The following is a 16126-nucleotide window of genomic DNA, read 5'->3' as shown; positions in this document are numbered from 1 at the left end:
TGTCCCAGCCTCAATAGCAACACACACACACACACACACACACACACACACACACACACACACACCATAGCCAACTAGCTATGGCACAAAGTTCACACTGGATGTGATATTTGTTTATTTATTTATGTGATGAGTGACAGGATGCATGGAGGTGGAAGTAGGACCACTGCGGGGGAGTAGGACTACAGTTGTTACAAATGGAAGACCATGAAAAAATTCTTGCCACATGCTTTTAAGACACGTGCTGTACTTTCATCTGGACAGCAAAAGAGTTCTGTTTGGGGGGACCATGATGTATCACATAGAACGAGGAAGTCACTCTAGCGAAACCTGATTCTGGCAGAGCTGGAAAGAGGGCCAGCCTTCCCCCACCTTCTCTGAGATATAAATGACACCCCCCTCAGCCCACTCTGTTTCGGAGGAGGTATTAAACACAACACAGAGAACAGCTGCAGCAGTTTACTTCAAAGGACATGTTTTGTTTTGTTCCAAGAGGTGTTTTCCTGGGCCTCATTTACATTCACTCCTATTTATATAAAATAAAACAATGGCATCACATATGTCCACACAAGATTCATCATTCATGATACCTAACAAAGTTAGTAAAAATATGAGAGCAAAATAATTTCCTGGTGGGAGACTCCCTTGGGGACAGTAAGGCTGGATGACTAGCTCTCCCCATGCACCCAACAATGCTTCCCGTAGCTTGTGCAGAGCAGGGGAGGAAAGTGCCTGGGCAGGCACAGGCCAAGCCAGGCTGCTGAGAGGGCCCTGTTGTTCCCTCCACAGTGAGATATTCTGAGGCCCAACAGTGTTAGGAGTACCCTAGAGGGGTCCCTCACTTTTCCCCTCAAGCAACAGGATCCTTGAAGACCTCAGCATCTTCTGGCTTGAGGGACCCTGCAAAGTGTCTCAGATGAACTTCCTCTGGTTGAGCAGAGGGCCTTTCTCTTGTACTTGCATCTCTTAAAAGGGGAACCAGGGCAAAGTTCTTCCAGTTTCTTCCTGAAACTAAAGGGTAAAACCTCATTACTGCCTTGGATGCAGCACGCAGAAATAAACACTTATTTGTTGGCCTTACCAACTTGTAGTTCTCTTAAAGGAGACCCAGACATTTTGGTCCTTCCTGAGACACAGGGATAGCTGCCATTTCCTCTTCCCTTGCGTGCTTAGGGAGCCTCTCCCACTCTGGAAAATCCTAAATCCTCCTTCTCCTCACCCTGACTTGCAGGGACCTCATCAGAGTCTATTGCTTGCCTTTCCCAGTCTCCATCTCCTCCCTGCCCACATGGGAGGGAGGACAGATCTCCACAGAGCAACACTGTGGTCTGCCCCATGGTGGCTCCACATCAGGTCAGCTGTAGGCTGATGAACCAGCCAGAGAATCAGGATCTGGGGACCAGGACCCACCAGAGCATAGCATATTGGGAACAATGCCAAAGAAAACATGGTGACATTAGGTCTTAAATGGGGCTCTACTGTGTGCACAGGGAGCTCCTAAAGAGAATCCAGCTGTCACTCCCGAGGCCCCTCCAGCTTCCCAGCCACCTAGGCAAACTGACAACCAGGAGGGAAAGCTGCACATGTTCCCCTCCCACAGCCAAGCCCTCTGGTTGGCCACCCTGGGTCTAATCTCTCTAGAAAACCAGCCTCGATTATACCTTCTATACCTCCTACCCTCAGGCCGTAATTCAGGTTCCTCTGCTGGTGTCTAACACTGACCACACGTCAAAGGCATCAGGAACATGGGAAGCTAGGCCCACCATGACCACTCCAGCCAAATTCTCCAGGTCTTGGTGTTTACCCCAGGCCTGCAGGCTGATGTTGGCCTGCTCCCAAGCATCACCTGCTAAATAAGAACCCAGGCATTGAAGCAGGACTTCATGGGGATATAGGCCAGGTCTCACTGAGACACAATCTTCTGGCTGGCTCAGTGTTGGCAACATGCAGCTTCAGAGACTGCTTGGCCCAGCCCTAGCCCTGAAAGGAGGCACAGGGCTCCCCATGCCCACTTCCCACAGCCCTGATGCCAAGACTCTCTCAAGTGTTCCCCCCAGCTCAGCTATTAACTGCTTTCCTCCCTGGCCTTTCTCTCATGTATTCCTTTGCCCCTTCCCAATCATACACACTTTGTACGTAGGAAAGTTCCTTGTTATCTGAATTGTATGACTATTCATTACTAAAGTGTACACTGCTACAAAGTTGAACCAAAAAATCAAAATCCTCAGGAAATATTCACTAATTCATTATAAATGTGAAATCAGGAAACCTCTAACCACCTCCTACCCCAATCCAAGTAACAAGAATGTGTATATCCCCGCTACTTCAACAATATCTTTGTTAATACACAGTGAATGTGCAATGTTATAAACAGCCAACAATGTCATGCAAACACAATGCAAGTTAACCACAAAGTACAACAGCAAATCTTTCAAAGATGGGAGGTTTCATGAAGTCAATAAGATTGATACTGGAAGCTCAAATTATAGGCAAAATCATCTTTGAATGGCTCTGTGGTAAAGTTAGATCAATAACAATTGTAGAGATAATCAATAAGTTCTATGGCATGACACAGGAAGTGCCTCTAATGAAACTAGTGTGAAAATCACAGGATTGCAGAAAGCTCTTGATAAAAAAGATGTCTACTTCTATCCTGATGGAGTATGTAGTGCTGAGCTACCCACACTGCTGTAAACAACCATAAATCAGGAAAAAATATTTGCAGTAAATGTTTTCAGGCATAGGATACAGACTGAAAACTGCAGTTGCTGAGAAAAAGTGAAATCCACAAACGGAGCCCCATGATTTCCCTGATGGTTTGCATAGGGACAATTTCTCTGACTGTGGTGTAGTGAGCTGGAGTCTAAGCAGACCATGGCAGTACCTCTGAACTAAGGAAGAAGAGATTGGGGTTTTGGACAGCTGAAGCAGCTAGAATCAGTGAGACAGGGCACAGAAGAAGAGGAAAAAGGAGGTGTGATGGTGGAGGTCTAGAAGTCTCTGGGCTGGGGGCTTGAGTGTACTTGCACAATGTGAGACTGCATAAGGCTTACCAGGCAGGGGCCACTATAGGGCTGACAGTGGGATAGAAACACTGGAAGCTGAGCAGTACTCAGTGGGGAGACCTCCTTAATACCTTTTTTCTACTCTGAGGATCAAGTTAAAACACAGAAATGCCCTACTTACTCTACATGCCCTACAGTAAGGTCTACCCAAGACCCACCCTAACAAAGCCTAAAACCAAGTCCTGGCAAGAACTTCAGTGGAAACAGTTTGGATGTTGAGTCCCACAAGTTTGATGGAATTGGAAAATACCTTGGCATTTCACAGATCTATCATTATAAATTTTAAAACTAAGTCTGCACAAGTTCAGGGTGATTCGCTCAATAACTGAACTGCCAACTAAAACAAAAACTTAATCAGGGGTCTCTAAAATAGATTATCCACAATGCCCAGTTGACAATTAAAAGTTACTAAACATGCAAAGAAACAGGGAAATGTGACTCACAGTAAGGAGGAAGAAAAAACAGTCAATGGAAATTGTCCCCAAGATGGCCCAGATGGGGGCACCTGGGTGGCTCAGTGGGTTAAGCCGCTGCCTTCAGCTCAGGTCATGGTCTCAGGGTCCTGGGATCGAGTCCCACATCGGGCTCTCTACTCCGCAGGGAGCCTGCTTCCCCCTCTCTCTCTGCCTGCTGCTCTGCCTACTTGTGATCTCTCTCTCTCTCTGTGTCAAATAAATAAATAAAATATTTTTTTAAAAAAGGTGGCCCAGATGCAGTTGGCAGAGAATTTAAATTAACTATTATTTATATGTTTAAAAAAAATTAAAAAAAAAAAAAGGAAAATAGGATCTTGGTGACAGACCAGCTAGAGAATCTTAGGAAGGAAATGAAAATCATTTAAAAAAGAAATAGAAACTCGAAAACCAAATAGCATAATACTTGAAATATAATAGTCACTGGATGAGCTTAATCATAGTTTGCAGATGGCTGAGGATAGGATCAGTGAACTTGAAGACAGAACAATAAAATTCTCAAATTTGAGAAATAGAAAAAAAAATCAAGTAAAAATAAAGCCTCAGAAACCTGTGGGACAATATCAAACGATCTAAAATACATGTAGGGATGGGATAGCTGGGTGGCTCAGTAGGTTAAGCCTCTGCCTTCAGCTCAGGTCATGGTCTCAGGGTCCTGGGATTGAGCCCTGCATCAGGCCCCCTGCCTGCCTCTCTGCCTACTTGTGATCTCTCTCTGTGTGTCAAATAAATAAATAAAATCTAAAAAATTAAAATACCACCCAGGTGTGGGGCACCTGGATGGCTCAGACAGTTGAGCATCCAACTCTTGATTTCAACTCATGTCATGATCTTGGGGTCCTGGGATAAAGTCCTGTGTCAGGCTCTGCACTCAGCAGGGAGTCTGCTTGAGGTTCTCTTTCTCTTGCTCCTTTTGTCCCTCCCCCTGCTCTCTCCTTCCCTCTCTCTTTCTCTCTCAAATAAATAAAGTTAAATAAAATAAAATATATATTATTAGAGTCCCCCCCAAAGTAGATAGGGACAATGAAGCAAAATATATGTAGAGACTCTGATGTACAGATCCAAGAATTGCAGGTGAATCTTAAACAGGATAAACAAAAAAAAAAACAAACCAAAGCATGTTTTACTCAAACTGCTGAAAACCTAAGATGAAGAGAATATTTTGAAAGCAGCCAAAAAGAAAAAGACAAATTACATACAGGAATGCAAATAATGAGCAACTTCTCATCAGAAACAATGGAGGCCAGAGACAGTGGAGAAAAAGTTAATGTTGGAAATTTTTTTTAAAAATAGGGAAAAAAAATTTGTTAACCCAGAATTCTGTATCCAGTGAAAATATCCTTCAAACATGAGACTGAAATTCACATTTTCAAGTAAACAAAAGCTGATATCAAACTAATTGACAGGATTAGAAATTAGACAAGTAGTTACCTGGCATGGGGAGGTCAAAGCTGATTACAAAGAGGCATTAGGGTACTTCCTGGCATGATGGAAATGTTCTATACGTTGAGTGGGTGGTGGTTCCCTGAGTAGATATTTCCTGAAACTTACCAAACTATACATTTTAAATGCGTGCATTTTACTGTATGTAAATCATATCTCAGTAAAGTTGATTTTAAGTTTTTAAAATAAAAAAAAGAGTCTATGAAGCAATATCAAATATGAAAGATGCAGTATCATTCTATCAGGCAAACTGATCTGAAAATAGTGCCCTTTCTCCCATCCTACCAAAGAAAAAACCCAAACAGTCAACATCTGGTTCATTTCTTTGTTCAAGAATTACCAGCAAAATGGTAAAGTAGGTAGTTCCCAAAATCTAGACCACCATAAAAATATCAAAAAACAAACAAACAAACAAACAAAAAACAGACAGAAACTTTGGAACCAATATTGTCACAACTCTGGGAAATAGTCCAAGGTTTATAGCAAAAAAGAAAATCATGAATCAATTAAAAAAAATCAACATGGAAATGGTTGAGAACTAAAACTATAGAACTCTTATAAAAAAAATAGGGAAAAATCTTCAAGACATTGGATTTGGCAATAATTTCTTACATATTACACCAAAAGAATAGGCAATAAAAGAAAAGAATAGATAAACTGGGCTTCATCAAAAAAAGAAAAAAACTTTTATATCAAAGGACAACTCAGAGAATCGAAGAAAACACTGGCAGATGGTATACCTGACAAAGGATTAATATCCAAAATGTATAAAGAACTTCTATAACTCAACAACAAAGCAAATTTTTTAATGGGCAGATTGCTTGAATAACCATTTCTCCAAAGAGTACCTATAATGACAAATGAGCATTTGGAAAGATATCAAAATAATTAGTCATTAGGGAAATGCAAATCAAAACCATAATAAGATACAACCGCACATCCATTAGGATGGCTACAACCACCACCACCACAACAAAAACCCATGAAACAGCAAGTGTTGGTGAGGATGTGGAACGCTCATGTTTTGCTGGTGGGAATGTACAGAAATGCAGCCACTTTAGAAAACATTCTGGCAGTTCCTTAAAAAAGTTAAACACAGAATTACCATAGGATCCAGCAGTTTCATTTCTATCCAAAGAACTGAAGCATCTGACTCTTGATTTCAGCTCAGGTCTTGACCTCAGAGTCATGAGACTGAGCCCCACATCCACACTGGGTGTGGAGTCTGCTTAAGATTCTCTCTCTCATACTTGTTAGGTTTAAAACTATGGACTGGGAATCTTCATGTTCCTACATTTCAGCAATAAACTGTAAGCCATATTTTTGTACAGAATAGACTAAAAAATTCATGAGAAGCCTGAAAAAAAAAGATTTTCTCTCTTCCTTTTCCGCACACCCCCTTTCTGCCTCTGTATTAATTAATTAATTAATAAAACACCTGAAAGCCAGAAGTCAAACAGAATTATGTCCACCAATGCTCACAATAGCCAAAAAGTGGACACAATCCTGATGTTGATTGAAAAGATGAACGGGTAAATAAAATGTGGTATATACCTACAATGGGATATTATTGAGCTAGACACAAAGGTGTGTTCCACTTATACCAGGTACCTACCCTAGGCAAAAGAGACAGAGACAGAGACAAAAGAGACAGAGACAGAAAGTAGAACAGAGGTTACCAGGGGGTGGGAGAAGGAAGAAATAGGAGTAATCATTCAATTGGTAGAAATAGCTTTCTATTTCCAGAACATTTTCATTATTTCAAACAGGAACTCTGTATCATTCAATAGGTACAGAGTTCCTGTTTGAAATAATGAAAATGTTCTGGAAATAGAAAGCGGTGAAGGTTTCATTACATTGTGGACACAATTAGCACCCATGAATTATACACTTAAAAATGGTTTAAAATGGCAACTTTTGTATTACACATATTTTACCACAATTTTCTAAAAGCTAAAAATGAAGAATTAGTGCACAATTATAACTCAAAATCTGTTCAGTACAAACCACGTTTGCTTCATTTTTAAATAAATGTCCTCAATTAGACCTATAATTTGACAAGTACTATTAAATGTTTACCATTAACTGTTAAAAGGACTTTTTTTTTTTCCTGGTAGTGACTTTCTACAGAGCATTTCTGCTCAAGGTATATATACCCTTTAGTCTTCCCATTCTTCCTCTGCCTGCCTGGTTGTGTTCATGCAAGGTGAGTTTTTGCCTGTACCTGCTTGTGTCCCTAAGAGTCACACAGCTGAACATAGACACTGGGTGTGAGGATCGAGAAGAGGAGACAGGGCAGCCCACGAGGCCAGCTGTCCCAGATGGCTGTATGTGGGATCAACTGCTTCCGCTGAGGCACTTGAGGACAGATGCCTGGGGCAGGGTACTGGCAGAGCTGGTGAGCATGGGCATGTGGCACAGTCAGCTGTGCGGGAATGCGTGAGAGTACAAAAGAGTGCCTGTGACAGAGCGTATGCAGGTGCTTGACCCTTGGGGCTGTTCCAGAATCCAGGCTGTGGGGTGAAGAAGGCCTTCAAGGAGCAAGGAACCCCAAGGCTTCACTTGCCCAACATCAGGCTCCCTCCATGTCACAGCATACTTCCTTCATGCCTCACCTCTGCCTGACCACAGGGAGAAGCTCAGGGTGCGCTTGATGCCCTCACAGTTGCCCGGGTCTTCATTGATGATACCTACATTGGTGTTCCAGGTGGTCCAGTTGACCTCATCCACCCTGTAGGGCAAGGAGACAAGGGAGCTAGGAGCTTATGGCCTAAAAGCCATGCCTAGCTTCCCAGGTTGAGGGCTTAGTACCACAGGCCAATCCCAAGAAGCCCATAGACCAGGATGGGGAGACATAGCTGGTAGGCAGGAGGGCTGAGAGGGGCCTGCTTTTTGGATACCACCCCCCAAAGCTTTGTTCTCTGACCACATCATGAGGCCCAGGGACTTTAAATGCTGGATTCCAGGTTCTGACCCTGATCACTGGATGACCCCTTTGGACACTTCATTTTCCTGTAGGTCTCCTAATGCCCACAGCTGAGCCTTGGGGTAGCCCATATACCTACCGATAGCTGGCCTTGGGAGAGTCCCCTATGTTCATGACTGGTCCCAGAGAGCCCTGAGGCAGGTTTCTGTATCCACAGCTGGCTCCAGATGAGTCCCTTATGCCACAAAGCCCCAAAATGTCCTCTGTACCCATAGCTGGCTCTGGGTAGATCCCTGATATCTATAGCTAAGCCCCTGAGCTCCCTAAGTTTGATTTCCTGCCTGGGCATTACCTGAAACACCACCTCTAGTCATCCTTGCCATCAGGTGTGTACCCCACTTGCAACAGCTTGTCTGAGTGGAAGGCCTTCCTCATGTATTTAAGGAAGCTCTTCTCCGTGTCCAGGATGGTGATAGCTCTCTGTGAGAAGACACTGAGAACAGAGGGGCAAAGGGCTTATCCCGGGCTTCCCCTGGCTGTCAGTGGGGCTTCCAAGATCAGCCTCTCCAGTCCCAGTCCCAGTGCCCCTGAACGGGACCTCTAGTGCCTTCTACGTCAAGCTTGTTTTTGTAGCTTGGCAGGTGCACACTCCAAGCTCAGACCCTCCAGCCCAGACCTGCCCAGGGACGGCTGCTGCCTGCCAGGTCCAGTTGGGGCAGGGCCTCCCATAAGTGAGGTAGAGTGTCCAGCCCCGGACTCTTCCCTGAAGTGCTCACAAAGGGGCAGACAGTGTAGTAGTTAAGAGCAGGGCCACACGATGGGGCTTCTTGGGTCGAATACTGACTATGCTACTTATTACAGATAGATCCAGACTTACAATGGTTCAACTTAATGATTTTCAACTTCACAATGATACAAAAGCAGTATGTATTTGGCAGAAATCATACTTCAAGTTTTAGACGTGGATCTTTTCCCAGGCAAGCAAAGTATAGTACAATCCTTTCTCGTGAGGCTGGGAGTTCCCAGTCAGCCACGCAATCACAAGGGTCAACAACCAGTATACTTACAACCACTCTGTACCCATATAACCATTCTACTTCTCACTTTTATTATATTAGTCAAAAAATTTCATGAGACATCCAACATTTTATTATAAAATAGGCTTTGTGTTAGATGATTTTGCCTAACTGTAGGCTGAAGTTAAGTGCTCTAAGTGCACTTAAGGTAGGATGGGCTAAGCTATGATGTTCAGTAGGTTGGGTGCATTAAATGCATATTTAAATTATGGTGGTTTATTGGAAGGTAACCCCATTGTTAATTGAGGAAGATCTGTAGTTATCTTGGACACAGATACCCAACTTCTCTATGCCTCAGTGCCTTTATCCAAAAATGGGAATGATAATGGTAGCCACTTGATAGCATTGTTGTGAGAATTAAATGAAAGCATGTAAAACACTTAGAACAATACTTGGTATAGAGTCAATGTTACTTAATAAGAATGACAGTTTATTATTTGGCGGGAGAGTAGATATGGATCAGGTGCCTCAAAAACGCAGCTATTAGAGCTCCCCCCATTCTAGCTGTTCCCCCCAAGTATGGTCTCTGATGCCCACCCTAGACCAAGCTTCTGTGAGGTGGGCACCCCCTGGGGCTGAGCCCTCCATCTCCTGCCCCTGGGGACTGTTTAACCACAGTGTCTGTGAACACCAGTTGGTGATGCTTGGGAGGGAACCCCAGAAGGAGGGGCCAGCAGGGAGTCGACTGGGGGAGATGCTCTTGCTTGATCCCCCAGGGCTGCCTGGGGTCTCTGCCCTTCCCCAAACCCTGCAAGGGGTCACACACCTAACTGTGCTAAGCAGCAAAGAGAGCAGCAGACATCCTCCTGCTGGACACAGCCCACCCACTGACCCACCTGTAGCTTCCAGATGTTCTTGCTCTCCTGCGCAATCTTGTTGACAGTCTCACCCATGAGGGCAATGAGCATGTTCAGCAGAAGAATATAGGTGAGAATCACGTAGGCCAGCAACAAGATGATGAAGACAGCCTTGAAGTCAAGGTTCTCTGTGAACTCCAGATCACCCATACCAATGGTGAACTTGAAAAGCTCCAGACATGTGGAGTAAAGGCTGTTGTAGGAGCTGTCAGGAGGCCGGCAGCCTGGCCCTCGCCACCTGTGCAATGTGGACTCAGCTGGCACAGAGTTATTCTTCCCATCCTCAATCAGTGTCACCACCGCTACAAGACATGGGGAGGGACAGGTGCAGCTGAATGCAAGCCAAGACAGAACCACCAACAGACACACCCCATATCCCAGGATGGGTCTGCAGCAGGAATGCTGCTTGGCCATGGGACACTTCTTTATGAACTTAAACACAGAAAACCACCTGTTTCTTCAGAACTATCAGCCAACTGCTGTAGTATAGCTGATCCTTGAACAGCATGGATTGGAACTTCATGAGTCTACTTATACACAGATTTTTCTCAATAAATACAGTATAGTACTGTAAATGTATTTTCTGTATGATTTTATTAATAACTTTTTTATTTTCTCTAGCTTACTTTATTATAAGAATACCGCATGTTTTATATATATATATATATATATATATAACATATGAAATATGTGTTAATCAACTGTTTATGTTATTGGTAAGACTTTCAATCAGCAGTCGGCTTTATAAAAGTTTTGGGGGAGTCAAAAGTTATTTGCAGATTTTTAGCTGTGCAGGGAATTGGTGTTCCTAATCCCCCTGTTGTCCAAGGGTCAACTGTATACTGTTTTGTTACACTAAGAGTTTTATCATCATCCTCTAGGGAAAAAAACCTGTTTAATATGCAAATCTATATATACAATGTGAATATAGTCACCTTTGTGCAGCACACAACCTGCCTAACTTTACATATCAGTTCTGAATCCACATCCAGCTCCTCAATCACACTCTGTCTGCCTGTGTACCTTAGACTGTGACCCAGAGTTAACGTATTCCAGAATGATAGGGACTAAGCAGCTCAGAGCAGAATAGCCTCTTGCAGCACACTACACCTTTCTTTGGGAAAAATAATCTGGAGTCTGACAGCTTTCATAACAGTTGTGCCCCATGGTTCCTGCATAGCTGGTAGCCATGAACCCACTTGGCCAAATCCCTTCCCATGGGTACTGACAGACCAGGGCCTTCAGACGAGGTGCTGGAGCCCACATCCATCCCTATCAGTCAAAGCTCCCAGGCAAAACTGTCCATAACTCTGAGACAGAGATTCCAAAACAGGCTCTGGGATGGGGACAGGGGACGGTGTGCATGTGAGCCATGTAAATGCAGGACTCAGATGAGGATCAAAGCAGAACCAGGTGCCCAGAAATGCTGTAGATGTGTCAAGAGCTCAGGAACCAGCTTGGAGAGGCTCCCAAAGATGATTGCTCAGACAATCTCAGCATCAAGATAGATGGTAATAGTTAAGATTATGACCCATTTAACAAAGTGAGAATCCATGAAAAAGAAACAAAAAAAAAAAAAAAAAAAGAAAGAAAAAGAAAAACCAGAAGAGAATCTGTGAGGCCACGATGATGTAAATAATAAATGAATGCAGGAGAATGGAAAGTTCCTCCCTACAATAGAACGCCGGCTAATAAATGTAGAAGGAATGACAGTTAAAAAATCATCATCTGGCAACTATTAGGATTAAGTGATTCAAGTGAGAATCATCTGTTTTAAGTTTGATGAGAAACAGGATATTTACCTAGTCTCAAAGCATCTCCTCACAAATTACTTATTGACTCTTACTGATTCCAAAACGAAAGATAATTACTTGACAGTAATCTAGCAGACCCATCAAAACCAAGTAATTAAAGTTAACATCACTAGAAATGGGCTAAACGAACATTGTGGGACTCCTGATACAATGGACTGAGGAAGACACACATTACTTCCTTGATATTCTGATTTTAAAAAATACATACCTGAATCTAATTGTGAGGAAACATCAAACAAACCCAAACTGAGAGACATTGTAAAAACCAGCCTTTATTCATTAAAAATGCTAAGGTTACAAGACAAGGAAAGACTGAGGAATCACTCCAGATTAAAGAAACTAAAGAGACTTGACAACTACATGATCTGGGATTTTCATTTCTGTAAAGGACATTATTAGGACAATTGGTGAAATCTGAATAAGGCTGGTAGATTAGCTAGAAGCACTGTATCAGTGTTTTATTTCCTTATTTTGATCATTATACACTGTTTTATGTAAGAAAAATATTCTTGTTTTTAGGAAATGCAGACTTTATCCAGTGGTAAAGGGCTGATCGTGTCTGCACCTTACTATTTTTTTTAGTATGGTGGTGGTGGTGGTGTGCATGCACGTGTGTGTGTGTGCGCGTGTGTGTGTGTGTGTGTGTGTGTGTGTAGCAGAATGTGATTTTTAAATGTGGTAAAATTTGGGGATTCGGGGTAATAAGTAAAGTTATTTGCATTATTCTTACAAGTTTTCTGAAATTCCTAAATAATGTCAAAATTAAAATTTTAAAAGGGGCACCTGGGTGGCTTAGTCAGTTAAGTGCCAATTCCTGATTTTAGCTCAAGTCATGATCTCAGGGTTGTGTGGACAGGCTCTGCCCTGGGGATGGAGGCTGATTAAGATTCTCTCTCCCCCAATCCCTCAGCTCCTCTCCTGCTTTCTCTCTTTCTATCTCTCTCTCATACTGAATTAATTAATTTAATTAATTAATTTAAAAATTAAAAGTAAAAATGTAAAAAAAAAAAAAATTGAAGCCAAATGCAGCTATACCTCTAAAATTGCTTACAATGTTTTATGAATTACATTTCCATGTTCACCTGCTCATTTCTTGTGTTCTTTATTTTCCAACTGTCTCAGCTACAGATACAGACCCCAGTGGGCCTCTCCCCACCCTGCCCCTGCAGAGTCCTCGGAAGCTGAGGTGAGCAGGTTCTCTGCCCACCACCAGCCCTGAGCAAGGCCATTACCTGTGGAAAACCCGAACAAGAAAACAAGGTAGACAAACATGAAGCGACACAGGTCTCTCAGGATCATCTGCAGGAGAGAGCAGGCTTGTCAGAGCCAAGTCCAGTCCCAGGCGAGGCCAAGGGAGGGGTCAGGCCGCCCCGCCTCGACGCCGACTGCGTCCGCGGCCAACCCGCCAGGCGCGGAAACCCCGACCCTGCAGGCCCCTGACTGAGGAGGCCCCCCAGTCCCGCCGGGCGCCGCCACTGGCCCCCGAGGCCGACACCCGACACCGCCCTCTCCGCATCCCTTCCCCCGCGCCAGAGCCGCCGGGGGCGGACCGGACCCCTCTCCCTTCCCAAGCACCCCCCAGAGCTCGCTTTTACCCACAACCGCGTCCCTCCCCGCACCCGCGAACCCAGGCCCCTCTCGCCACAGAGGGCGAGGGGGCTGCAGCGGGAAGCGGGGCGCGGGCAGGCAGGGCGCGCGAAGCGGGGGGCGAGAGCAGGGGCGGGGAAGGCGAGGAGCCGAACCCGGGCCCGAGGCCTGGGCGGGGGGGCGGGGCCCGGAGGGGAGAGACACCGAGCGGGGAACGGCAGGGTCAGAGCAGATGCCCAACGGATAGAGAGAGAACTATCCAGGGCGGGCGGCGGGAGGTGGCGGCCGGCGGGCGCCCCGCGTGAGCCGAGGCTCTGAGGCCCCGGGCCGTGGGGGGGCGGGCCCGAACCACCCTGGAAGGCGCCACGCGGCTGGTCTCCGCGCTGTGCGTCCCTAGACGCGCTGAGTCAGTATAATGAACCAGTGTAATGAATACTGGTTTTCTGAAAATAAATAATTTAAAAAAACAAAATAAAACCTCAATTTTCACCTTAAAAAAACCACACACACACACTAGTCACTAGACTGTGTTCCTTGATCTGGGACTGGAAAGCAGCTGAAGGCTTTCCTGCCTCTGGTTCTTGTGCATTTGCTGGATTAACATAATTCCAGGACCTGAAGCAGGTCCACACATCTTTAAGGAACACACCAAGCCTTTTGTTTTTACCATGATATTTCTCAGCAATGAGATATCAGAGGACATGGCTAATTATTCAAACCAGGGTGGAAAAAATAACCAAAAACCCACTCAAAATTAATTTTACTAAAGATCCAGTGAATTGAATCATATAAATAAAATTGGATCATATAATTAATTGAATCCTATAAATAAGAATACAGAATGAATATCTTACTGAAATTACCAATTTTAAGCTTATTTTCTCCATGTATATTGCATTATTTACTAAATTCTGCGTTCACAAAAATACATGTAGTGTTCAGACAGAATGATATTTGAAAGGGAAGTGATCAAAATGTGTCTCAACTAGTCATCACAATTGACAATTGCCACCAGGAATATGGCTTCTTCACCCAACTGCAGGCAACAACTGGACATTTACTAATTAGCATTTAATGTGCAAAAATAAAGCTGTTCTCTCAAATGTAATGTGAGGTAGTTATGAACACATCTTAAACATTTTAAGATTCCTGAATAGGAAGTAATAGACTGACCCATAGGAAAAAGGTCATTCATGTTTCTTTTCTTTTTTTTTTTTTTTTTTTTTTTTTAGATTTTATTTATTTGAGAGAGAAAGACTGAGAGAGCATGCATGAGAAGGGGGGAGGTGTACAGGGAGACAGAGAGGCATACTCCATGTCACGCAGGGAGCCTTATGACTGGGGCTCTAGCCCAAGACACTGAGATCCTGACCTGAGCCCAAGTCAGGTGTTTAAAAGACTGAGCCACCCAGGAGCCCGTGTCTCTTTAAACGGAGTAATTACAAAAAAGTGTTTCCTTTAAAATGAGCTAAGGGGCAATAACGTCTGTTTCCACGAATGTTATTTGCTATTGTGCCAGAATGTAGGTGAATGCAAAGTTAGGAAACAAACAGGAGGAATCAAAGCTACAACAGTGATGCAAAAACACGTTAGGTCCTTTTTTATTTCCGGCTTGTTCACTCAAGGTCATGTTAGTGAAATGTAGCAATAGCTCATTTCCTCATTCCTCTGCACTGTGCTGTCTAATATATCAAATGATTCACATGTCCTCTAGTACTGATATAAAATTGCTTTGTGTCTGCCTTTGCTAGCTTTTAACTACTTGCACAACTTTCAGCGGACATGAGCAGTAATCTCTGTTGGTCTGTATCATAGGAGGCATGCTGTGTATGTTTAAACTTTACATCCTGCCTTTTCCACTTCTGTGAGATTTCAGAAGTACTGAAATATTGGTAAGGAAAATCCTAGATTTCAATACCGGGAACTGTAGATTCCCCTGCTCTCACAAGGGAGCTGAGCTATCACTTTGCAAGGACCTTACCAAGTATCCACAGATGGTGAACAAGTTTCCAGTTCTCCCACAGGACCGCTCTAGGCATGGACAGTATGTGGCCCGCAGAGGGGCCTCAGGCCAAGCGCACAGCTGCCACAGGTGGACCTCAGCAGCGGGCGGGCTCCGTCCTGCTGTGACCGGCCTCAGCTGAGGAGTCCGTGAAAGGACACCCCCTGCCTTGGGTGGGTGGGCTCATGGCAACCCTGAAGCCCCAGATGGAAGGCAGGGACACTGGGGGATTTCTGAAACGCAAGAGCCATACATCTACTGCTCTAGGAGAATACTTGCCTATCTTCAGGAGAATTCCAAGTTTGCACAGAAATGAATGGAACTTTTGGGAAATGATGGAAGGAATGACTGCATAGTTAGCTTTGAGGTCTGATACAACGTGATACAACATTTCTTATTGTGCTGCTGGGCTCCATGGGGCCTCTTGCGATCAGGGTAGCTGGGAGACAAGATAAGAGGAAAGAGTCTTTTCAAAAAAATGTTTCCCTCATGAAAGTTAATCTTCTGGGGCGCCTGGCTGGCTCGGCAGAGGAACCTGTGACTGGGTCTCAGAGTTGTAAGTCTGAGCCCCACATTGGGCTCAATGCCTTGAGAAATGCTTTGATGGGACAATGGAGACCCACATTTAAATTTTAATTTAAAATTAAAATTTAATTTTAAAATTAAATCTTAAAAACAAAATATGGTCTAGAGGATGTACAATGAAAAGTAAAGTCTCCCTTGTTCCCACCCAGAAGTAGCCAGGGGAGATGGCTGGCACCCACTGTGCCCCCATTTCTCTTCCTCAGTTCAGCCTTCAAGCCCAAGAGATCTGTCAACCCCCCAAGTGTGGGGAACGAGGGAGTGGACCCCTCCACAGCACCTTTGCAGGCCTGACTCATGA

General features: G+C 44.1%; 1 protein-coding gene across 1 annotated transcript; it reads right to left on the bottom strand.

The window, feature by feature from the left end:
* Positions 1–455: 455 nt before the first annotated feature.
* On the bottom strand, positions 456–12991 carry LOC131816625 (transient receptor potential cation channel subfamily V member 1-like). Its single transcript, XM_059149543.1, has 5 exons — positions 12887–12991; positions 9820–10142; positions 8260–8387; positions 7597–7712; positions 456–1011 (listed from the first exon to the last, which is right to left on the bottom strand). Exons 1-3 carry the CDS (start codon positions 12951–12953, stop codon positions 8274–8276), a joined length of 504 nt encoding a protein of 167 aa, XP_059005526.1. The 5' UTR covers positions 12954–12991; the 3' UTR covers positions 456–1011; positions 7597–7712; positions 8260–8273.
* Positions 12992–16126: the final 3135 nt, after the last annotated feature.

Source organism: Mustela lutreola, chromosome 15 (assembly GCF_030435805.1).
Source record: "Mustela lutreola isolate mMusLut2 chromosome 15, mMusLut2.pri, whole genome shotgun sequence".
Taxonomy (NCBI): Eukaryota; Metazoa; Chordata; class Mammalia; order Carnivora; family Mustelidae; genus Mustela; species Mustela lutreola.
This window is presented reverse-complemented; position numbering and strand designations above follow the sequence as displayed.